We start from the raw sequence: 26316 nt of genomic DNA, 5'->3' as shown, positions 1-26316 counted from the left end.
TGGTATTAGGGGGAGGAATAGTGCCCCATTGCTGGTGTCAGTGGGAGGAATAGTGCCCTATCATTGGTGTCAGTTTGAGTGGCTCATCATTGGTGTCAGTGAGAGGAATAGTGGCCTGTTGGTGTCAGTGGAAGAAATAGGGCTCCATTGTTGGTGTCAATGGGTCCCTTTGCTAATGTCAGTAACGGGAATTATGCACCATTGTTGATGTCAGTGGGAGAAATAGTGTCTTTTATCAGTGGGAGGAAAAGTGCCTCAGGGGCCGGATAAAGGCAAGCAAAAGGCTGCATCCGGTCCCCGGGCCGCAGTTTGGAGACCACTACTTTAAGCCTTTGATTGGCATGTTATACAATACAGTAGTGATACTAAATATGAAATACATAGCATACTGTCCCTGGTGCCTTCTGGTTTTGAATGTACAATAATAACATAACACGGTTAGAATAGGGACAAATAACTATAGAAAGGGTTTCAATATTGTCATACTGTATGTCGAGGACTGCATACAGTTGAAATGCAGTTTTAATCACCACTGTCTAACAACTAAAAGAGATAATTAGGTCTGTAGAGTTTAATGCTGCTACAATGTATAAGAAAATGACAGTCTAGTTGTTTTATAAAAATAGTGTGAAGACATGAAATGAATTTAATTTATACCTAATTTTCTATACAGATAACAAACCTGAATAAAAAAGACACCACAACAACATAGCCTTAAATGGGGTGATAAAATGCCCACTCAAATAGTACCATTACAAAGATGCAATAGGCAATGCATTATCAAATGATTTTTCTTCTAACGTGCATGTAAACCCCAATATGTAACCCCCATGTATTTCAATAGGTTCAGCATCATGCCTTCCAGTATACAGTTCTTGAGCAAAATATTTTTTTTTGTAAATCTATTGCAAAGTTTCTTATCTGGGGATCTTAAGAGGCAGAATTGTCAGCCTGCAGTGTAAGCTCCTGTAGTTAGACATTAGGCTGCCTATCTGATAAACCTGATAGGCAGCCCAACAGCCACCTGAAGGAGCTTGCATGCCAGGCTGACAATGCTTTTGTTTTCAGCCTGCAACAGAAAGTGCTGCTACTGGCAGGTGTTCCAGGTAAGACATTTTGAAAACACAAAAAATATCAATTTGCTCAACAAAACTGTATACAGTGAGGCATGCTGCCAAACATGAGCAAAAGCTACCATTCAAGACTCGTAGTTCCACAGGCATGGCAGACTTGTAGTTCCACTGCTGTAGGTGCTTTGGCTACAAGCGGCCCATCCTAGTCTCAATAATGCAATCCAATAATGGAAGAAGCCACATTATCACCACTTTTTTAAAGCTTATTATACAGAGAACAGTGTATTGGAAACACCACTCCCAGGCCCTGATCTTTCTCTTTCAGTGGGTTTCATACTGGAAGAGGTCTCTGTGGAATAAAGCTCATTTAAGAAGAAAAACAAATTTGATGGTGATGGGACTTCTGTAATTCTTGGTGATGGCACACATTCTGAAAAAACAGATTTTGCTTTTGAATATATTTAAACATTTACAGAAGCGAGCCTTAGGAATGACTCAACTTCTTTTCAAATGTAGTTCTGGTTTTATATTATATGAATAGTAAGAAAAGAAAACATAAAAAAACAGTAGGATGAAAAAGAACAAAAAGAATGGCAGTCTGACAAGGATAAGATTGGTTAAATAACATTACAGAAGTGGATGCTGTGAAGTGAACTCAGGACAAGTTTATTCAGTACAGTTGAACATGTTACATAATGTCTCACCGACGCATTGTCCTGTGGGTGTGAACTTGTAGCCAGGTTTGCAGTCACAGCGGTAGCTCCCTGCTGTATTAACACAGTCTGCATTCCTCTGACACACTGGGCCATTCTGGCATTCATCAATATCTGTAAATAAAAAAATCCACATATCTTATCCTACTCCTCTCCAGAAACGGTATAATAGGGTGCAGGAACACATTAGAATGATTTGAAATGGCTGACATCCTACATAATGATTTTTATCCTACACAAATATCTGCTTCGTAGATCCACAAGTAATAATCTGGAGTATTGCAGCATTCTGTTTGAAACAGATAACGATTCATTATTCATCCAGGTACATGGCTAAGATCACAGAACCTGACCTATTGCCTCTGTTCTGCAGGGAAGTCCTAATATGTACTGCACTGTGTTACATCAAACATTCCTGTTGAGGCAAGTGGAATAAGTATCCTGTTTATCGTCCTTTGGAGTCCTGTTTGCTTTCACAGTTAGGGCATTTTCCCCTCTTTCCACAGTGACTGCTGCTCTGTCTGTACAGAAACTTTATGAATGGCACCATTACCCCCTGTAAGCCTCGGCTGTGTTTACAGATTGGCAAATATGCAACCAGTTTATTTACAGCATGGGATCTTAGAGGTTTAGGTTTCGGATTTTCACAGCTAAGCAGTTGTTGATGTGATAGTGATAGGTGAGGTTTTGGAAGTCTTTGGGGAAAACACACTGTGCTTCTTTTTAGTGTACGCTGTATGTTCCAGCACCGCTGCTTGTTGGGTGACTGCTCTGATCTGTGTGATGGCATCGAGACAGTGGTATATGTGGCATAAAAAAAAACTACGGCACTAAGAAGCCTTCTTCTGCTAAATGAAAGTTACAGCCAATAAATCATCATCATTTATTTAAAATTATCACTTAAACCTAAAAATTCATACGATGGGTAAAACTACACTATTTCTATAAAGGGAACACAGTCTCTGCATTTTTTTCAACTGTTTTTTAGGTGCAACTGCAGAAGCAGAATGTTGTACTGTATTAGCCATTGATCAATGCAGAAGACTGAAGTTTGGGGGATAGCCTTTGTCACCCAACTTCTATACTTGGAATGCGCCTGTATGCTACATAACTGTTTACAGGAGTGCTGTTGTATGCCCATTGCGCACAGCCACTAATGGGGTTGATTTCCTAAAACGGGAGAATACAAAATCTGGTGCAGCTGAGCATGGCAGCCAATCAGCTTCTAACTTCAGCTTGTTCAATTAAGCTTTGACAAAACAAAAACTGAAAGCTGACTGGTTACTATGCAAAGCTGCACCAGATTTTGCACTCTCCAGCTTTAGTAAATAAACCTCAATGTCAATGTATAGAATTTATACTGGGCAAGAGCCCTAAAGATGCAAGCTTTCGAAACATGTTAGGTTTCTGTGCCTGAAAAAGAACATAAAGGCTGTAGGAAGGGCAGAAAAGGACATGTGCATTGTCACCGTTGTGTGGAATTATACAAAACCAGTGGCAATATGTTCCTCAATGACACCCTATCAAAGAATTGAGAACACAAGCCCAGGTGCCAGTATAGCCAAAAGCTTCTTCTGGACACTTTAAATTTCTCCAGTAGATTCCAAACTGCTTTGTAACAAGGGGGCTTAAAATATCACCTTGTTTAATAATATTCCCACTGCCAAGCAACCTCCTTGGAGATGAAAGAAGTGATATTTACAATGTTTAAGGTTTCTGTAATAGCTATGTCTACAAAATTAAGTGGCATACCAGAGCTTAGACGTGATCCCTGTCAGCCATTTGAGAAAAAGCATTGTACTGCTGTGCATAAGAAAACCAGCTAAATGTCTTCTTACCTTCACAGATGAGTAACTTGTCATTGTAGAAAAATCCCATTGGACATTCACATCGGAAGCTTCCCACCATGTTTATACAAACTCCATTCTCACAAACACCAGGAATTTCTCTGCATTCATCAATATCTAAGGGAACAAATGGGACATATTAGCTCTAGCACTCTACGCTCTACATAAGTTATTTAATCTTCATGTTAATCAATGGTCAACTTACCAACTGGCAGTCCAGTGTAGATATCAATGACAAAACCAGGACGAGCACTTCCACAAAGTCCAGCAAATTCATCTGCAAAGGAAAATTATTAAATTAGATTGGCATACCATTCACTGCTTTAACAATATAGAATGAACCCTTGTTCCAAAGAGCATTCTTTTCTAGTACATATTCTTTGGAGGAATGATTGATCAATCAAACTGAACATTCATCAAAACTCCCTATTCTACTGTTGCAGGCTTATTCTTATTGGATCATTAATGGTCCTGAAATATGCAGCAAAACCATGATCCACAAATGTTAAAAAGCAATTATAAACAGTAAGAAAAAGTAAACCAATGAGCTACCAATGCTATCCAGCAAACAGCCCAATTGTGTAATAAATTCACTAAGTCTACCTTAATCTGATTTCTGTGTGATCCATTGTAGTAAGATGTTCACAGGCAATCTAACAGGGAAGTAGGAGTGCAGTACAATTGTACTTCATTGTGCTTAAGCTGTGTTTCCTCTATTACCAATCTCACTAAAACTTCCAATGCAAGTTTGAATGTGATTGATAAAAGGGAAAGACCTCTTAGTACTGAGTTTTGCTTTCATCAGGCTGTATATGAAAGACAGCAAGGAGCTTAAAAGGTGTGTGTTTGAGATTAGCTCTTATGCAGGGGATTCTTGGATCACCAGGTTATTCACAAAAGGACAAAGCAGTACTGATACACTACAGTTCAGTTATGCTTGGATAATAAACTGAAGTACTGAGCAGGTTGTCTGTACTCCCTGTAGGTGTCTCAAGGTTCAGCTTTTATTGTTCACAGGAGGCTTTCCCAATAATCCTGTAATTGATGTTATAGCATCTCAAGCCCGCGCATTCCAGGATCACAAGACAAAGGGGACTGGGGTGTACTGCGGCACAATGATGAAAAATTGCTTGAAAAAACTGAAGTAGAAAATAGGCAGGCTAAGCTTCCTGTAAGAATTTCAAAGTTTCACTTTTCATTTTGACATGCATGTACCTTTAAAGTAAACCTGCATGGGAAGGAAATTTATATCCTTCCCACTGCTGCCCTCCTTCTGAAAATGTTTATTTCATTCCGTTATACTAATCAACTGACCTGAGCACTTCCATGCCACGGAACGAGTATGTATGTTAGGAAAGTTGAGGAACAGTTGGAAGTCCTTGTCTGCATACTTTTTAGATAACAGAGTCAAAGTCTTCAAGCAATAAGTTTAATGAGGCATCTTATGTCCTAGCCCATTCACTCCATAACCTTTGGAGATTCTAGCCTTTGAAAATCCAAAAACTCTTTGGTTTCAGCAAATCTCATCCTCCTGGCACTGACAATCTTATGTTTTCAAAGTCTGTTTGGTTACATTTCAAGCCCATGATTAAAACTGTGTTCCCATGCAAAGCAAGTGTAGAAGGGGAGTGTATATAACTGTGTATTATTAGAAGACATCACAAAAGTTACATCGTACTCACCAGTGCTCGGCAATGGACACTCTTCACAAGGTCGATTCCAAGCGCGCCCAATATTGTAGGAACAGCAACACATTTTTTTCGTCATGTTGTAAAGTAATTCTCCATCACAAGTCTGATTGTCAGCATAATAATTTCTGAAGCACAAACTTCTTCTCATGTCTAACAATAAAAATCATGAAAAAAATAATAGCTTCATGAACTTTATAACCACTTTATCATCCAGCTGTTTATTATTATTAATATGATGAGGGGCTAAAAGAAAGCATGACAACCAGCATGAGGATAAAATATTTTCTTAGGTGAAATAGCAGAAAACTGCACTGTAAAGGGCAATCCTTTCTAATACATGATGTGCGATGTAAATTCCTCCTTTTGTACATTTTATTACTGTGAAGGTGTGAGTACTTAATGCTGGTTGAGAAATGTAATCCTAATAAAGCCTGTCTCTATTTATATTCCTAGTTTTACATATTCTTGGATGTACTTTCATAACTGTTTATAGATCTGGCAAACCACAATCTGTTATTTCAACAAATCTGTGGATACTAATGTAAATGAAATCATCTGCTGCGTAAATACTGGGTCAAGAGACTAATGTGGATAAGAGAGAAGCTGTAGGGAATGGGCTGTATGCTACTCCTTACTTATAAAGTGTACTTTTAATCACACTGCTGAATACATCACTTATTTTTCACTTGCAGGACAAACAACTCATTCATTTTTTATTATCAAATTTCAAATATAACACTACTGCTAGTCCTAACACTGCTACTACTAATAATAATAATGATATCATAAAACTTGCTTACTGAATAATTCATATAAATATTCTACAATAGTGAATAAATTATTAAAGTACATTGATGGGGTATGATATATATTATTGTCTTTATAGTTCTTCATATGGTGGAGAAATGATATCTTGTGCACATGACTTGCTACCTTCATGCTAATCTCAGTGATCACAGAGAGAGAGATCAAAGAAAATATGCCACTAAAATGTTAATGACTCCATTTGAAAATGTTGTTTGTGTCTGTTTTGTTTAATGATCATTGACAGTTAGCGGGAGGCATGTTGTGTAGGTGTGTCCACTCCCAACCTTAGCAGATGTGGTTTGGTGAGTATCCAGAATGGACGCAATTGTTTAATTCTTCAACATTTATACCCATATAGAAGAAAAATATATTTGAAATATATTTTAAAAATATTCTTCCCAAATATACTACCATATATTTGAAATGCTACAATTTTGGCAATATTCAATATATTTCAAAATATATTTAAATATATATATATATATATATGCTGCATGTTGAATGCATTTTTATTACGTTCCTAACCCCAGAAACCACTAAACAGCTCATCCACTCCCTCATCATATCACGACTCGACTACTGCCACTCCCTCCTCACTGGCCTGCCTCGCCGCTGGCTATCCCCACTTCAGTCGATCCTGAATATGACTGCCAGACTCATTCACCTTTCCAACCGCTCTGTCTCCGCCACCCCCCCTCTGCCAATCCCTCCACTGGCTTCCGATTGCGCAATGGATCAAATTCAAAATCCTAACACTGACGTACAAAGCTGTCCACCATACTGCCCCGTACTACATCACTGACCTAATATCCAAGTACCGCCCAGCACGCACACTCCCTGGTTCTCCCTGGTAGTTCCCTGGTCTCCTCCTCCCATGCCCACCTCCAGGACTTCTCCAGGGTGTCACCCATCCTCTGGAACTCCCTGCCATAACCCATCAGATTATCACCTACTCTCCTCTCCTTTAGGCGCACCCTAAAAACCCACCTCTTCAGGGAAGCCTACCCCACCCCCTGCTAACCTGCCGACCTCCTCCACTCTTCCTACCACCCCATCCCCCACAGCTATCTCCTCCTGTGCCACCATCCCCTCCCTCCTAGATTGTAAGCTCGAAAGAGCCGGGCCCTCAATCCCCTCATGTTTTGCATTGTATTGGTATTGTTCTGTCACATGTTCTGTCCCCCTTTGTAATGTACAGCGCTGAGCGAACCATTGGCGCTTTATAAATACTGTATAATAATAATAATTACAAAATATATGAAAAATATTTTTAAAAATACATTTAAAATATACTGTATGTCTTTAAAAATACAAATCTACATTTTTGGAATGCATTTACAAATATATATATAAATATATATGTTAAAATTACTTTTTTATATGTTAAAAAAAATCTGAAGAATATATTTTAAAAATACATTTTAAATATATTCTTCAGATTTTTTTTAACATATAAAAAAGTAATTTTAACATATATTTTAAAAATATTTGTACATGCATTCCAAAAATGTAGATTTGTATTTTTAAAGACATACAGTATGTTTGAAATGTACTTTTTAAAAATATTTCTCATATATTTTGTAATAAAAATGCATTTCAACATGCAGTGTGTGTATGTATGTGTATTTTTTTTTTTAATTATTTATTTATTTATTTTTTTATTGAAACATATTTTGAAATATATTGAATATGGCCAAAATTGTAGCATTTCAAATATATGGCAATATATTTGGGAAGAATATTTTTCAAATATATTTTTCTTCCGTGTGGGTATGAGTTTTAGAGGTTTGGAAAATCCCATAAACATATTTACACATAAAATAATATTTTTGGAATTTATCTTTAGGTTCAATCTGACGTGCAAACAAAAATAAAAACCGAACAATCAAAACTGCAAACCCCATGTACTGATGGAAGAATTGGCTTGCCTGACCTGATAAACTGCTGTATTTATATTTAAGTAACCCAAATATACGAATAACAGTTAGGGGGACTAGATTGTGTCTTGCTGTCTTTAATCCATTTTTCAGTTCATCCCTGCATTCTCCCATTGGCTGCCCGTGTAAATAAATGTAGCTTAGATTCACATCCTACACTGCTAATTGGGAACAGCCAAGGGCTGTGCACCTTGGTTTTCCATGCCATTATAGCTGGATTCACATTATGCAAAGTAAAAATGCATGTGTCTTTTAACATGATTAAGCACATGTTCTGCTGGATTTCCTTGCCTGAGTTTCTATTTGCTGGGCATATCACATATTGTGTTGAAATGCTGTACACTAAATTCTAAATGCTGCTCCAAATTCTATGGACTCCAAAGCATACAGTAACACCACAAAACCCATGCAGGCTGTGTTTTCCATAACACAGAAGAACAAAGATTTAAATGACCCTCTTTGTTTTGGTTTCCCCTCAATAGCTGACTGAGCTACACTGCTGGAAACAACTTAGAACATACCCTTAAATGCCATAATGCCAGCTTGGTATCTGTCACCATGGGGTGGCACAGAACATAAACTTCCTGATTCCATGAACCTCTTTCTACTTGATGGGGATGCTAAAAGAGATTGCACAGAAACACTACCTGGGGTCCTTATCAGGTGTATGGGACTTGGCAGAAGTCCTGCAGGTTTCTGTCAGGGGTGGACTGACAACTCATGGAGCCCCCGAGCAATAGGGGATCATAGGGCCCCCGTGTGCTCACCCACACTCAAACCACACCCAAAAAAGCCTATGAAAGGTACCAGGGGCATCTCATGGGACCCCTTACTGACCCTGGGCCCTCGGGCAGTGCCCGAGTTTCCGAATGGTCAGTCCGCCCTTGGTTTCTGTACATGCGTGCGATCCCACAAACTGCTTCCTGGGATGCATGGCAAAGACATCCCAAGTGGCAGTTTGTAGGATCTTACATATGCAGAGACCTGCAGCATGTATGTACATGCATGAGGTCTGAATGCTTCATCTTTGCCTAAGCGAGGATTAAGGACAGAATTTAAGAAGAAAAAGAATGTATGTACTCTATATTTTGGGGGTTTTCTTTTCTTGCAATTGTGCAAGAGAAGTGAGAGGGAAACAAGAGAAAGGACTGTAAGAAAATAGATGAAGGTCTGCTTTAACAGACCTGCAAATGCTGACAAGCCCTACAATAATGTCTTTTTGTCAGTTTGTCAGCAGCAATCCCCTTCTCAAATAAAGAACATCTCAGACAAAGTCAACATGGTTGTTGTGATGTCACCCTCTTATAACGAGGGATCTGGCATATTCAAAAGGCCCTTTTAAGTTAGATCTCCTAAGGTCAAGGCCAGGCAGTGCATTACGGTTACAGATAATTTGATTTGGCAAAATCCCACATAAATCTGCTGGGACCCTGAATTTTGAACATGTAGGATTCACCAAGAACCTATGCTAGTAGCAAACCAGAACCTCATCGCTATTTGGCAGCTTCCTTGAAGATGTGTCCTATGAAAGTAATACATTTTATTTATGTTTAGCTTACTTATTTTATATATCTAAAAAAAATCAAATCTGTAAAATAATGCCACTTACCCATACAGTTGTTTCCTCCATTTACTGGCATGTAATCAGGTGGACATATACAGGTATAATTGCCAACAGTGTTATAACATGTTCCAGGGCCACAAATTCCAGGCTGGTCACATTCATTCACATCTTAAATAAAAATAATACAGAGATACATAAGTAAAAGAACTCACACATCTGTTTGTTCTTCCTTGCAAGCCTTTCAAAAGTTTCCAGCAAATGTGAAAATTATCTGCAAAGAAGGCTATGTGTGAGCAGCTGCCAATGTTGTAAGAAACGTGTAAGAAGAAAAAACAAGGTTGTATTCCAATATGACTAAGCAATATGTTTTAGGTACATGGATTTATCAAGAAAGAAAAACATGGGGACTCCAAAATGCAAGCTTTCCTGAAGCAACAGTTTGAATTGGAAGTTTCCTTTTTTTATACCACTTTTTGTGTGAAATGATTTTAAAAAATAGAATTATGTGGCAATGTGCGATGTACCATGACCTGTCTGTGATGGTTTCACCCAAAAGCTGTTGAACTTTTCTTTGCTCATTTTAAATGGATTAGACCATATGAGGTCCATTTCATGATTAAATGTCATAAATCAAGCTAGAGAATGGATAATCAGTCTTGACATTTTCCCATCTGTAGGTCACTACTGTAACCTGCAGCAAGGTCACATTGCAATGACACCTGAACCTCATTAACTATCTATATAGGGAACTCAGAACTTCCATCCAGTGTCTAATCAGCAGGTTCTGTTTTACTGTGCAAGCCTAACTACTGCCTTTGCTTCTGTATTTGCTTCCTGAATTCTGACCTCAGCCTGTACTTGGAATTATGCTTGTGCCTCTCAATTTGGTACCAAGCCTGACTGTCTCCCTTTGCTCTGCCTATCTGTCTGAGGGAGGAGCCTTTCCGCACTGACATCATGCCGCCGAGGCCGCATGGAAGGCCGGCAGCCATCTTTATAGCTTGTAAGCATTCCACAATTCTTTCATGATCTGGATATTTTTTATATCCCTTACTTTATATATACCTTAATAAAAATACTACACTATCCAAAAACTTTCATTTTGTGGCTTGTGTATGAGCCATTTAAGGTGGATCATTATCCTTTTGGCAACTTATTCCTGTGGTGGAGATACATGAGAGGAGCTGTCCCTATGTGCTGTGAGGGTCCGGTTTGTGAGGTCTGGAGTGCTTTTTCTCTGTGCTGAGTGTGTACCAGTGAAGCCCCCTGTCCCTGCCAGAGCCCTGATGTCCACCAAGGTTTCCTCAGATATAATTACATGCGCATTACCATTGCGCTTCCGGTGAGTGCAAGCATACTTCAAATCCTTATCACTGAAGTCACAAGGACGGAATTTGACAGATCACTTTTTGGACTCTTTTTTATATGTATTTCAAGATTTTTCATTTGTTATTTGAATTACTACTTTTATGTGGAACTATTGCATCATGCATTCACAAATTATTTCGTCATCATTTGATGACACTTTTATTTAATGTTAGCACGTTTTAACGCAAATATTTTGCGCCTCACTATATGCACTTGTCACTTTCATCATTTAACGCTGCATTCCATTGATCACTAACACTACACAGTTTATTGCTGGCTGTCAACAGAGACAGCTTTCGTGACACTTCTACAGTAACATTTTGTGGCAAATCAGAAAGTACTGCCTGTAGTTTCTATGTTATAAGTTAAATTTAGCAAATGCAGGAGTGTGAACCTAGGGTGGACCAATGTCTTGGGTAAATGCAAAATTTCTGTACAAAGTAATGAATCTACATACCATCACAAACACGAGTATCTTCATTGAGGAAAAATCCTGGTGGACAACGGCACTGGAAACTTCCAAATGTATTTATGCACTTTCCACCTTGACAGAGACCTGGCAACTCAAGGCATTCATCGATATCTAGAAGACATTACATTATACTTTGTTATTTCATTCCTGGCTGCTATTTGCGATTTTTAAGCTTTTTCTTGTCCAGTCACAGAGTTCATGTTTTCATTATTACTATGTACAGATTATTATCATTAATATGTTCTTATTAAAGTATTTCTCACAGAGCATCACAGAGTCTCAATGGCGCCATATTTGATGCCATAAAAGTAGCCAGGTATAAAACTGTCTGGCCAGTAGTGATAACTGTTTGTGTTGGCTGATTAATGTTCAGCTCTCCAAATTTGTAGTACAACAATTTGAAAGAGCTACAAACCCATCACTGCCTAGACAAAACATGTCAATAACAAAAGAGAGCAGAAAAATGTTAAATCCTTGTTGTTAAATCACCAAGGTATTCACTTAATATATTTTGATTACAAATTATAGCGGCTCTATCATTTCCCCAAAAGAATCCAAAGAATGGCCCTTGCAATGGAAGACTGTAAATACTTACCTTTCTCAAGGGTGGTTAGTCCAAACTCACTATGTTTAAGCAATGCAGTCTTGTGCAAAGTCTTAAGCCTTTGACAATTCAAGGAGTGTTGAAAGTCTGTTCCTGCTGTGCACAATGTGGTTCCTCCTGCCAGGTCTTATGTCTGTGCAGGACACAATAATCACAAAGGGGTTGGTGGGAGGTACTAATGAGAGCAGTAAAGATCCAGACATCCAAGACACCTGGAAGATGTTGGAAGCAAAGCCTTTGATGAAGGCTGTACCACAGCTGTCAATTCCGGTGCAAGGGCTGCTGTTCCAGCTCTGCAAAGGTACTCTGAGATCACTGGTCCCCCGCCTCCTCCCTGTGATGATGTTGTCCTCTTCTCTTTCCTCAAAGGAACCCACCAGCAGCCATTTAAAAGGAAGTGTCCACCTCTAACAGGCAGTGATGTGGACATTCGAAGAAGGACTCTTCCAGCAAGTAAATACAAGAGGAGAAGACTTGGGCTGGCGGTGTCACATGATTGTGGCTTCAGGTAAGTTAAAAAAGGGCATTTAGATAGTGTTTTCTTTTACTACTGCAATCAGGTGGGGGGCGTAGAAGAGAGGGGTGGGAGGTGGTTCATTTCTTTCTTGGACATGGCCATTAAGATCATTGATATACAGTATGTTACTAGTAGATCTCTTCAAAGCAATATGTTTACCTTCTAAAATAACTGTAATAGGATTTGGTCTGAATCCTTCTCCTCCTGGACACAGAACTTTATAATCAGCTGTAAAACAAAATGTGTATTAATTTCTTGCACAATTAGCTACTCTTAATGCAATTCATTTTCAGATAGTTGTGGATTGTGAGCCAGAACATTATTTTGCAATGCCATACAGTGCATTAAACATCTGATGGTAATTAGGTTTTGTACAGAACTGATAAACAGATAAGCCTGGATTTGGAAAGCTCAAAACTTTATAAAAGCAAGAAGAACAGGTTTAAAGGCTATGTTCACACTACTGTGGATGCAGGAGAGCACCCAGCCCAGGATGCTATTTTGGCAGCTGGACCGCTCTCCTAGAGGAAGGACCTGTTAGTGGATGAAAAAGATTATGATAGGCATTTCTGACCCAAATATTATAAATAGTGTTTGGGTTTACACTTTGCGACACCCTGCATCTCCCAACAATGACTTGTAAACTGGGCCATTTACCTCTGTACAAGCCTTTAGGCCAAACATTTGCAAAGTGCTTAGTTTAGCTAGTTGGGTTACTTCCTTTTACATTGCTTTGCTGAATAAATGCTAATGTATTTAAAACAACTGTTTTCAGGCCTCCAATCATTCATGTAAACTCAGCCAAAAGATCGCCATACAGATTAAGGTTTCTGCATAGAAATGTAGTTTTAGACCTCCTTTGCCAACAATCAGCCACTAACTTATAAAAAATACAGACATTGGCACTTACATTTAGGCAATGTTTTTGAAGATTTAAGTAGTAATATATTTTGTATTTGTATTTTGTTTCATTTCATATTTATTATTTCTATGACTTCTTTGACTCTTCCCCCACTAATATGGATTGATAGTATCCACCCAAGTTGCCTATATCTGAATTACAACATTGCAGAGGGCCAAATCCTTCATAACGTCTCATAACAGAGGTCTAGAGAGGACTGATCTGCACTTGTGTGACCAAACCAGGCTTTGTAGGTAAAATTAATCTACTAATAAAAAACAAAAAACAAAAAAACAAATCAGGTTTATCCAATAAAGCAAAGAACAGTGTATGTATATATGTGACTGAAAACGTTTCAGGCAGCATTATTGTTTTACTACAATTAATAGTTATTTACTGCACTATAATAAAGAAGGTAGCAACAAATTTTTCACAAAATTAAATGACTTACTAGAATTCACTGGAGGACAGTGTTCACAGGGGTTCCCCCAGGCCTTCCCAAGTGAGCAACAGCATGAAGCCTTGGATACACCAACGCCAATCTCAACACTGCAGGACAGGTCTCCGTTATCTCCGCGCGGCTTTGCCTCTAGGTAGCAGTTGCCAGACCGAGTGTCTTTGGAATAGAAATGATACAATATTACTTCAGTTTTTATTTTACAAATACACTTCATACCATGTATATTTTATCATAAAAACAAATGTAATGCTTATGTTCTGCATGTGTCAAACATATAAACAAATATTTTATTGGTACATTAGTTTTCTTACCTAGTAATGATCAGTCCTGGGCTTTCTATCCAGAAAGAACAAATTTTCCACGGAAGCCAATTGACCTATTCCCTAATCATACAGCAGACCATGTCACCTAACCCTCCCTCTACCTGACCCCCAACTTTTAACAGAACTTCCTAAATACCTAACATAAGACATAAAGCTGGCCATACATGAACTGAAATTCAGCTGGTTCAGCAGGGACTGGCTGCAAATTGATCCATGTATGCTCCCTGTGGTTGTACAGCAGTTGACCTACCAATCAACTTCTGTACAACCACTCTGTTTGGATTTTCTCCGCTCAATCAGCGCTGCAGGCTATAGACTGCAGCACTGATCACAGTATTCTGTTCATGGTGAAATCTACCTGCAGTCAGAATACAATAGCTTAGCAGGGAAGATTTCCCCATCCACCTCAAATGTGTGAATGGGGAAATCATATCAATTCTTTTCATTCAACCCACTATTTGAATGAAATAACGTATCACCCATCTATGGCCTGCCTTATCCATAACTTAAGCTGGACATACACCAGTAGAATGTTGCTCAAAAAATGTTGTTTTAAGAATGTCTGTTACATTTTCTAATCATTAGTGGGGTCAAATCGACGTTCATTTTCAACCACAGTGATGAGAAAATTTGAAGGAGCAGGATGGAAACATTTTCCAGAATTTATGAATTTCTAATAGTGTATGTGGTTTTCATTCAAGAAAGTTTACTCACCCAAAAGGGAATGTTAAAAGCAAACGTTTTTGAAGTACTTTTGAACACTTGTCTCGAATGAGAATTTTCTTATGAACATTTGTCCAAAAATCTATTAGTGTTTAACCAGCTTTAGCCTTTAAACTTAACCATGAAAGGCAACTTCTAAAGAAACAGCTAAAGATGCATTTAAAAAACATTTTTACTTTTTCACTTGCCAAAGAACTAATAATTTTGTACAGTCAATCTTACAATTTAAACATATCTGCACAGCCAGGCAAGAGACCCGGCTTATTTTCCAGTTCAGTCATTCAGCTTCCTATGTCACATCTCCCCTTCCAGCTTCTTCATGAAACAATGCATCAGCATCATAACTTCTGTCCAATTAGATGTGTAAATCACAAGACTGATTGTACAGAACCATAAATCTTTTGGTAGATAAAACAGTGGACATACAGTCAGGTCCATAATTATTGGGACATTGACACAATTCTAACATTTTTGGCTCTATACACCACCACAATGGATTTAAAATGAAACGAACAAGATATGCTTTAACTGCAGACTGTCAGCTTTAATTTGAGGGTATTTACATCCAAACCAGGTGAACGGTGTAGGAATTACAACATTTTGCATATGTGCCTCCCACTTGTTAAGGGACCAAAAGTAATGGGACAGAATAATAATCATAAATCAAACTTTCACTTTTTAATACTTGGTTGCAAATCCTTTGCAGTCAATTACAGACTGAAGTCTGGAACGCATAGACATCACCAGACGCTGGGGTTCATCCCTGGTGATGCTCTGCCAGGCCTCTACTGCAACTCTCTTCAGTTCCTGCTTGTTCTTGGGGCATTTTCCCTTCAGTTTTGTCTTCAGCAAGTGAAATGCATGCTCAATCGGATTCAGGTCAGGTGATTGACTTGGCCATTGCATAACATTCCACTTCTTTCCCTTAAAAAACTCTGGTTGCTTTTGCAGTATGCTTTGGGTCATTGTCCATCTGCACTGTGAAGCGGCATCCAATGAGTACTGAAGCATTTGGCTGAATATGAGCAGATAATATTGCCCAAAACACTTCAGAATTCATCCTGCTGCTTTTGTCAGCAGTCACATCATCAATAAATACAAGAGAACCAGTTCCATTGGCAGTCATACATGCCCACGCCATGACACTACCACCACCATGCTTCACTGATGAGGTGGTATGCTTAGGATCATGAGCAGTTCCTTTCCTTCTCCATACTCTTCTCTTCCCATCACTCTGGTACAAGTTGATCTCGGTCTCATCTGTCCATAGGATGTTGTTCCAGAACCGTGAAGGCTTTTTTAGATGTCGTTTGGCAAACTCTAATCTGGCCTTCCTGTTTTTGAGGCTCACCAATGGTTTCCATCTTGTGGTGAACCCTCTGTATTCACTCTGGTGAAGTCTTCTCTTGATTGTTGACTTTGACACACATACACCTACCTCCTGGAGAGTGTTCTTGATTTGGCCAACTGTTGTGAAGGGTGTTTTCTTCACCAGGGAAAGAATTCTTCGGTCATCCTCCACAGTTGTTTTCCGTGGTCTTCTGGGTCTTTTGGTGTTGCTGAGCCCACCGGTGCATTCCTTCTTTATAAGAATGTTCCAAACAGTTGTTTTGGCCACGCCTAATGTTTTTGCTATCTCTCTGATGGGTTTGTTTTGTTTTTTCAGCCTAATGATGGCGTGCTTCACTGATAGTGACAGCTCTTTGGATCTCATCTTGAGAGTTGACAGCAACAGATTCCAAATGCAAATAGTACACTTGAAATGAACTCTGGACCTTTTATCTGCTCATTGTAATTGGGATAATGAAGGAATAACACACACCTGGCCATGGAACAGCTGAGAAGCCAATTGTCCCATTACTTTTGGTCCCTTATCAAGTGGGAGGCACATATTCAAACTGTTGTAATTCCTACACCGTTCACCTGATTTGGATGTAAATACCCTCAAATTAAAGCTGACAATCTGTAGTTAAAGCACATCTTGTTTGTTTCATTTCAAATCCATTGTGGTGGTGTATAGAGCCAAACATTTTAGAATTGTGTCGATGTCCCAATATTTATGGACCTGACTGTATATGTAATTTAAAGTGTATTTTGCTGTTTGCTTGGAGCTCCACTTTAACATTTAAGGGTCTTTGCTCGACAAATGTCACAAGTTTTCACCCAGCCATATTAAAAGTTCCCCATATTTTGTCCAATAGGTTTATTTCCTATGATCGTCAACTTAACGCGGTGTGGTATTTTCCTGACTAAGGTATTTCAGGAAAACAATGCATTAAGGCCACTAGATGGAGCTGGAAATCATAGGAAATAAACCACAGGGAAAATAATTACGGCTGGGCAAATACTTCTGACATGGGACACACCAGTTTGACTGTCCTATGTTAGATTGTGGGTAAAATCCTAACCCCAGTCAATGATCACACAGATACAGCAACTCTCCCTGTGTGATATACAGGACTAAACTATCAGTTTGACATATTGCTCCTATTGGGCATTAATTTATGAATAAAAGCTACTACTCTTGTTTTACTACTGTTTAGAAAAAAATTAACAGAATTTTAGAGACTTACTTACCCCTAACTTAGTTTTAGTTAATTCCTTCATGCCCCTCTTCTCTTAGCATTTTTGCTGATTTTTTTTTTTATCGCTTGTAAAGGTAAAGGCTTTACATTTGCAGGCATTCATTATTTTTGTTTTGTATTAAAAATGCTATTTACCAGATGTATAAAACCTAATAAAAATAGTATTTTTAGGTTTTTGCGACGTTTATTAAAAGAAGCTTGGGGGAATCTTTGCTATCCTCACTTAAGAGTTAAAACCATGGCTAATGACAGTTCTGTCTGCAACTCCTATGCCAACAAAAATTAATTTAAAGTACTTCTTAACTGAAAGAAAAGTAAATCCAGAGATTGCTATATAAAGGTTTTGTTTATTAAAGAGAGACATCTTTCTTTCCAACTAAATTCTATTATGTCCATCAGTTAAAATGTATATAAATGCATATGTTTTTTCCTATTACTCATGTGTAATTCCTGACAATTGTGCATGCAATGATAAAGGGATCATACCGACACATCCAACTCGAGTGGGGTTTAGCTGGAAGTCAGGTGGACACTCGCAATTGTAGCTACCAGGAGTATTTGAGCATGTACCACTAATACAGGTTGTTGGATCAGCACATTCATCCACATCTGTAATACAAGAAAACATCCATTATAAAACATTTTCAAAACAGTTTCAGCATGCAAACTGAATTAAATAACTGACTCACCAAATGTGCTGACAAAATATGTAATAGTAAACAGAATAAAATAGACTAACAACTGAAAATAAAATGCGGTGCAGCAAATACAGCTAATACTGGTACTCGATTTAGGTTACCTTACCCCAGTAAACAGCTCAAGGTATATGGAATTAACCAAGCCACCGCCGTCCAAAACTACCAGGCAAAGTCTCTGCTTTTCCCTGGCAAAGTGTGAAAATTCTGCCATGCAAGTTTACCCTCTAAAAATACAGAAATGCTGGTTACAGACTCAGCCAATATGCCCGTTAAAAATGTAATCAAACTAGGATTGAAATCGAAACAGAAAGATTGCATTATATGCAACTTTCTCCTTGTGTGGCCTATGTCTACACAGGCTATTCCCCCCTTTAATCTATCATTAATGCTGATCCCAGACTCATCCAACTTTCCAACTGTTCAGTGTCTGGTGCTCCCTTCTGTCAATCCTTCCACTGGTTCCTGCTCACCCAACAAATAAAATTTAAAAAACTTACAACATACAAGACTTCCACAATGCTGCCTCAAGCTACATCATCAACGTTGTCTCCAAATATCTTCTAAATCAACCTCTTCTCTCCTCCCAAAACCTCCTGCTCTTTAACTTTCTCTTCATCTCCTCCTGTGCTTACCTCTAGGACTTCCTCAGAGCCTCTCCTATCCTCTGGCACTCCCTACTCCAAGCTCTCCAGCTATCCCCTACTTTGTTTGCCGTTAGACAATCTATGAAAATTCATCTATTCATGGAAGTCTATCCAGTCTCTACCTAAAAACTGAACGTTTTCTTTCTTCATGAACTCACCCCACACAGCTAATATATTTTGTTTCACTTGCCCCTCCCTTTTTAGATTTTAAATTCTCACCAGCTCCTAATTGTCCTGAATTGTTTTGTAACTGCAGAGACTATCTCTAGTTTGAAAGGTTCTACGTAAACTGTTGTTATTATATAAAAAAAATTTAAAAAAATAAATTATATATATATATATATATATATATTACACACACACACATATATATACTGTATATATATATTAGAACATAGCAACTTGATAAAGTTACCAATTACATTATTATTCTCCTTGATTGTTAGCAAAGCTGAGCCCATATTTTGTTTCTGCAATAGCAGGGAATTGCCCCACCCTGCTAGGTATGAACTGAGAAGCTGCTTGCCCATTTTCTCTTTAAGCGGTACTAAACCACAGAAAAAAAATAAAAAGATCCCTGCAAGGTAATGTCTAGAGATGAGCGAATCGTACCTGGCGAAGTGGAATTCGTTTCGAATATTAGGAAAAATTCGATTCGTGTCGAATCCGAATATTAGCAAACTTCGGATGCGCGAATTGAATTTTCCCCGATCGGCCGATTTTCATCCCTTCTACAGCCGGCAAAAAGTGTCCCTGCAGAGAGCTCCGCTATTTCTGACAGTTCTCTGACAGTTCCTTCACATTTACAGCAGTTGAAACATTGTATCTATTTGTTTCCATTTAGGATACAGATGTTTTTATTCGGAAACAAATAGATACAATGTTTCAACCGCTGTAAATGTGAAGGAACTGTCAGAGAACTGTCAGAAATAGCGGAGCTCTCTGCAGATACACTTTTTGCTGCACTGGAATTCTTCTTCATCCTCATCCTACTTCTTCTTCTTCTTCATCCTCATCCTACTTCTTCTTCTTCTTCATCCTCATCCTACTTCTTCTTCTTCATCCTCATCCTACTTCTTCTTCTTCTTCATCCTCATCCTACTTCTTCTTCTTCTTCATCCTCATCCTACTTCTTCTTCTTCTTCTTCATCCTCATCCTACTTCTTCTTCTTCTTCTTCATCCTCATCCTACTTCTTCTTCTTCTTCATCCTCATCCTACTTCTTCTTCTTCTTCATCCTCATCCTACTTCTTCTTCTTCTTCTTCTTCTTCATCCTCATCCTACTTCTTCTTCTTCTTCATCCTCATCCTACTTCTTCTTCTTCTTCATCCTCATCCTACTTCTTCTTCTTCTTCATCCTCATCCTACTTCTTCTTCTTCTTCATCCTCATCCTACTTTTTCTTCTTCATCCTCATCCTACTTCTTCTTCTTCTTCATCCTCATCCTACTTCTTCTTCTTCTTCTTCTTCATCCTCATCCTACCTCTTCTTCATCCTCATCCTACTTCTTCTTCTTCTTCTTCATCCTCATCCTACTTCTTCTTCTTCTTCTTCATCCTCATCCTACTACTTCTTCTTCTTCTTCTTCATCCTCATCCTACTTCTTCTTCTTCTTCTTCATCCTCATCCTACTTCTTCTTCTTCTTCATCCTCATCCTACTTCTTCTTCTTCTTCATCCTACTTCTTCTTCTTCTTCTTCATCCTCATCCTACTTCTTCTTCTTCTTCATCCTCATCCTTCTTCTTCATCCTCATCCTACTTCTTCTTCTTCATCCTCATCCTTCTTCTTCTTCTTCATCCTCATCCTACTTCTTCTTCTTCATCCTCATCCTACTTCTTCTTCTTCTTCTTCTTCATCCTCATCCTTCTTCTTCATCCTCATCCTACTTCTTCTTCTTCATCCTCATCCTTCTTCTTCATCCTCATCCTACTTCTTCTTCATCCTCATCCTTCTTCTTCATCCTCATCCTACTTCTTCTTCATCCTCATCCTACTTCTTCTTCTTCTTCTTCTTCATCTTCATCCTACTTCTTCTTCTTCATCCTCATCCTACTTCTTCTTCTTCTTCTTCATCCTCATCCTACTTCTTCTTCTTCTTCTTCATCATCCTCATCCTACTTCTTCTTCTTCTTCATCCTCATCCTTCTTCTTCTTCATCCTCATCCTACTTCTTCTTCTTCATCCTCATCCTACTTCTTCTTCTTCTTCTTCTTCTTCATCCTCATCCTACTTCTTCTTCTTCATCCTCATCCTACTTCTTCTTCTTCTTCATCCTCATCCTACTTCTTCTTCTTCATCCTCATCTTCTTCTTGCCATGGGCCCCTGTACCGCCTCCTCATGCTGCTGCCAGGTCCAGAGTGTGTCATGGGTCCCCGTACGGCCTCCCATTGCTGCTGTCTCCATCGCCACACTCTGCCATGTGCCACTTTCAGGTCTCCTCACACTGCTGGTGGGTTCCATTTTGTCATAGGGTGCTGTATGGCCTCCCATTGCTGCTGCCTCCACCGCCACACTGTGGCTCCACACTCTGGTTTTGGCCCCGTGACTGCCCAAATGAGTGAAGTGTGCGGTGATTCTAAGATCCATGGCACTCATCTGCATGTCATACTGACTGACAGTATTATTTCTCTTCCCCAGCAGACTCCAAGGGCATTTAAATTAAAGGTACAGTGTTCTGCACTAATATAAAGGCTCTCTGAAGCCTAGAAACCCTTTTTATAAGTTAAATTCGCAGCAAATAAATTCGCATCGAATCGAATTTATTCCACAAATTCGGCGAATCAGCCGAATCGAAATTTTGAATAATTCGCTCATCTCTAGTAATGTCATAATGTGCTAGTATGCTTTGCATACTGGGCCACAGCACAATACTTTCAAGGAATGGCATGGGTTCCTTCAGAGTGCATGTGCCGGCTCTAAAGAAGAGACAATATCTCCTAAACAGAGTATGTTTGGAAGATATTCATTTTACCTACTGGTAAGCTTTATTATAAGTTTACCTGTAGGTAAAAGTTAAAAATAAGAGTTTACTACCACTTTAAAAGAGAAGTATGGCAAAAATCACAATGCAGCAGCATGGAGGTACAATACATATGTATGTTTATTTTTTTACTAACCACAAACTTCTCCTTTAACTATATTCCTTTCTCTTCAGAGTGCAAGGAGAAAGCTTACTTCCTTGTTCCATGCAGTCCACACTGCCTCTAACATTTTCTTGACTTATACAGGTAAGTAGTAATAAGAAAAATTGCTAAAATATCACATCACATAAACTCTAAACCAGGACCTAAACTTTAAGTGGATTGTTATACCTTTAACATTCATTCAATGCTAGACTGAAATCAGTCCCATAGAGTGGGCAGGGCAAACTTATTCCCACCAGAATACATTCCAGATATTTATTTTACCCGGTTCAATTACTTTACAACACTTATGTGAACATGTTATTAGTGTGCACAGGAGATCAGATCTACATTTTGGTAAAATCTCTAGTGTGACTGTATCTATGCAGCTTGATAGTCTGAGCCAATAGAAGTAAGTTGTAAGTTTTTATTTAGGTTTCAATGAATAATTTTACAAACAATGCTATTAATTTAGAAATGAAAAAATAGACATGAAGCAAATTATTCTACAACTTATAACTCACTAGTAGGCATTATTATAATAGTACCATAGTATTTGATGGGGTTTTGAACTTCACCTGGTACATTTGAGCAGCAACAGCCTGTAAACTAAGATTATGTTGAGTAATTGTTTACTACAAATCGCTGATATGGCATTGCTATAAAATACATCTGTTCTACAGTATGTTGCACATGCAATGAATAGTCTGATTGTATTTGCCATAAAAACATGATTATATTACTGGGAAATAAGTTGGATCTGTTGGTTGTGGTAATATGTTGGTATGTAAGCATAACTTACTACAGGTGCTAAATAATTGCTGCTCCTCTTACACAATATGGAACAGCTATACTTAAAATTTTGATAAAAAGTCAGGGAATTAATTTATTTATAACTAAATAGAATATTTATAATGCAATTTACACCAAATTTACAGCATGTTATTACGTTTCTTTAATAGCATATCCAGTACTGGTTAACTCATGGCCTGTAAGTCCAATGTCTTCTAACAAAGATATCAAAATCATCTTACCTGTACAGTTGCCTCCACTTCTATCCAGCTCATATCCTATGTCACAATCACATCTAAAGAGACCAGGGAGATTCTTGCAGGTACCATAGACACAGATGTTGGGCAGTGCACATTCATCAATATCTGGAAATAAAATATCATCTCTATATTAAAGTCATCTATAAAAACAAAGTTGTACGTCAGAATTACTGGAACATGATAACATAAACTGACTGATGCTTTCTGCTGTATCTCCTAAATTCCTAAATCCAACTAAGATACTACTATTGATCATGCTCAGCTTTCATTCTACTGGAAGATAGATAGAAGGATGAAAATATCAGAGGGAGTACATTGTTCCCAAATAAACACATTGACTACAATCTTTGCAACAATTATCATGTAACACAATTTTTGACAAGAGTTTGCATGGTCATTACAGTGTATTTTGAGCCAATTTCTGTTTTTTTTGTTTTGTTTTGTTTTGTTTTTTAGTTTTGACATTAGTCAAAGTTTATTGCAGTTTGTATCCCTGCTGGACCTTACCTAATCTAACTAAACCACCAACAAAATTTTGGCTATACATACACTTTAAATATGGCTCTCAACTATGCAAATCAAGTTAAGGAGCATATATCCACTGCAGCACTGCAATGAAAAACAAAATTTTCCAGAGTTTGATTTTCAAAACAAAGTCATGCTCCTTATATTACTACTTTGCTTCATTATTTAGATACCCCACCTTCACATGTTTTTCCATCAATGCTTGGTAAGAATCCCATATCGCAGTCACATCGGTATCCACCAGGGGTGTTGAGGCATTGACCATTTCCACACAGATTCACATTCTCGGTGCACTCATCAATATCTGTTAAAGAAAGCAGACAGTGTTAATAAAGCCATTTTCCTTTATTACTTTCCTTTTGGGACATGATTCAAGCTCTAAATGTTTTGGCAAAATGTATATTTTTTTGTTTTTCTCACTGATGTTGTAATTAGGGATAAGTTCTTTATTGGCAGCAGAACTGCACAATCAAACTTCCGAACCAAATTTGTATTACCGTTGCTAATTTTTCTTAGTGACCTCATCTAAAGATAGCAGCCACCATAAAAATGGAGATTACAGAAGCACCATAATAACATTAAACAGTATATTTCAAATATTGTTTGCTCCAACTACAGACTTAAAAATCATTAAAAAAAAGGAATTCAGAAATATGCAAATTATATAATACTGTGTTTATTTTTTTTTTTTTTTTAATGTATTACTTTTACAGTTCATTTTCTTAGTGAATCTGTCACAAACCTAAGGTGTTCCAACTAGGAATCAATGCAACCAGATTAATTTATGAGTTTACTATAGTTGTATCTGGTTTATCATTTGCTACAGTCTGTGCTATGTTTTGAGTGCTTCAGTGTTTATGCATATACTGTCTTTCTGACAAGCCAAGGATTAGACACTTTCATCTGTTCATGCCATCCCATTGACGTTTCTCTCATCCTTAGCCAAGCAAGTATGGATGCTCTCTTAACAAAAGACTTAACTGTGGCTTAGGAGCTTGCTTTTGATGGAGACTTTAGTTACTCACTTATGATTATAAAACAGCCATTCTAAAACTAGGGTTCTTCCATAGGTTCCTAGAGGTTTCTTGAACTGTGGATGATTGGTCTACCATCTGATGGTGTCTGCATAGTCCCATGGCCAATGCTACTTGGTGAAACCAGCAGTATGGCCCAATTATCTCTTTAGCTGTCTGTGAGGGTTGCAGTCCTACTATCGCCAACATATGGAACATTTTCCCCCCTGGCCCCCAATGAACTGATTTTAGTAAAGGTTATCCAAGGCCTGAAAATTATATTAGAGGTTCCTCTAAGGTACTAAGGTGGAAAAAGGTTATTATAGAACCATGATCTCTTCTTTATTAATTCATTTTAGTGCTTACTGCAGGTACCCTAATATGTACCTAACACTGTCAAACACTCACCAGCCAGTTTATTAGGTACACCTGTTCAATTGCTTGGTTACACAAATTGCTAATCAGCCAATCACATGGCAGCAACTCAAAGTATTTAGGCATCTATACGTGGTGAAGATGACTTGCTGAAGTTCAAACCGAGCATCAGAATAGGGAAGAAAGGGGATTTAGGTGACTTTGAATGTGGAATGGGTGTTGGTGTCAGACGAGCTGGTCTGAGTATTTCAAAAACTGCTGATCAACTGGGATTTTTATGCACAACCATCTCTAGGGTTTACAGAGACTGGTCGGAAAAAGAGAAAATGTCCAGTGAGCGGTAGTTATGTGGACAAAAATGCCTTGCTAATGCCAGAGGTCAGAGGAGAATGGGCAGACTGGTTTGAGATGAAAGAATGACAACAGTAAGGCAGAATTTGGAGTAAACAAGATGAAAGCATGGATCCATCCTGCCTTGTATCAATGGTTCAGGCTGGTGGTGGTGGTGCAATGGTTAGGGGGGTATTTACTTAATTAGTAAAAGATAGATTTAGAGGTTCTAAATTACTGTATCACCCAATATATGGCTTCCATCCAGTAGCCAAAAAATATGCAGACCAAAGAAGAGAATTGTGAAAAGAGATTCACAAGAAAGCGGCTACATTATGGACAGAATGCGATACTCAGAAAAATTTCCAAAAATTATGCTTTATTACACATTAATAATTGACATTCGGGCAATCGCCCTGGTTAACCATCACCTCAGTATGAGACAATACACTGAGACCTAAAATTATTAAAATCACACCAAGACCGGTCTGGATATATGTGCTGCAAAGGCTATGACCACCATAGTCTAAAGCATTTGCAGCACCTGCACAAAGGTTACACTCCCTGTAGGAGGTATTATCAAAAAATTATACCGTAGGTATATAATATCACGTGCTATACATATAAGCACATATTGTTACCACATAGGTTACACTCCCTGAAGGGTATTTACTTAACACTAGCAAAGTGTACCTAATAAAGTGGCCGGTGAGTGTATATTTATTCAAGGTTTTATCAAATTAATATTGACGGGTATGCTATACTGATCATTGTAAAACATGAAAAATGTTGACACAACTTAAACCTGAGCAACTAAATACCTAGTTGAAATACCTATACGTATGGTGACTGTTTTACCTGGCAAGGGATTTTCATTACTTTGAACTGAAGTAGCATAGCTTGGTCATGAACACACCGCTGTCTGCTGACTAAATGGTGAAGGCACAGCAGAACATGACTCTTGGTCAC

The 26316-nt window shown here is 38.3% G+C and overlaps 1 protein-coding gene across 1 annotated transcript in view; it reads right to left on the bottom strand.

Moving 5' to 3' along the window:
* Window positions 1-26316, bottom strand: part of FBN1 (fibrillin 1) — a 374110-nt gene that overhangs the window by 51778 nt on the left and 296016 nt on the right. Inside the window, exons 34-44 of the mRNA XM_089670326.1 lie at window positions 23808-23933; window positions 23087-23209; window positions 18072-18194; window positions 13946-14110; window positions 12753-12821; window positions 11458-11583; window positions 9678-9800; window positions 5316-5474; window positions 3839-3910; window positions 3625-3750; window positions 1778-1900 (exon numbers count right to left, since the gene is read on the bottom strand). Coding sequence (XP_089526452.1) covers window positions 1778-1900; window positions 3625-3750; window positions 3839-3910; window positions 5316-5474; window positions 9678-9800; window positions 11458-11583; window positions 12753-12821; window positions 13946-14110; window positions 18072-18194; window positions 23087-23209; window positions 23808-23933 — 1335 coding nt within the window. The remainder of the gene's footprint in view (window positions 1-1777; window positions 1901-3624; window positions 3751-3838; window positions 3911-5315; window positions 5475-9677; window positions 9801-11457; window positions 11584-12752; window positions 12822-13945; window positions 14111-18071; window positions 18195-23086; window positions 23210-23807; window positions 23934-26316) is intronic.

This window comes from Staurois parvus, unplaced genomic scaffold (assembly GCF_062004578.1).
Source record: "Staurois parvus isolate SC_StPar_1 unplaced genomic scaffold, SC_StPar_1.0 ptg000089l, whole genome shotgun sequence".
In the NCBI taxonomy this organism is placed as follows: Eukaryota; Metazoa; Chordata; class Amphibia; order Anura; family Ranidae; genus Staurois; species Staurois parvus.
The sequence above is the reverse complement of the archived record's forward strand: the minus strand, read 5'-3'. Positions and strand labels throughout refer to the sequence as shown.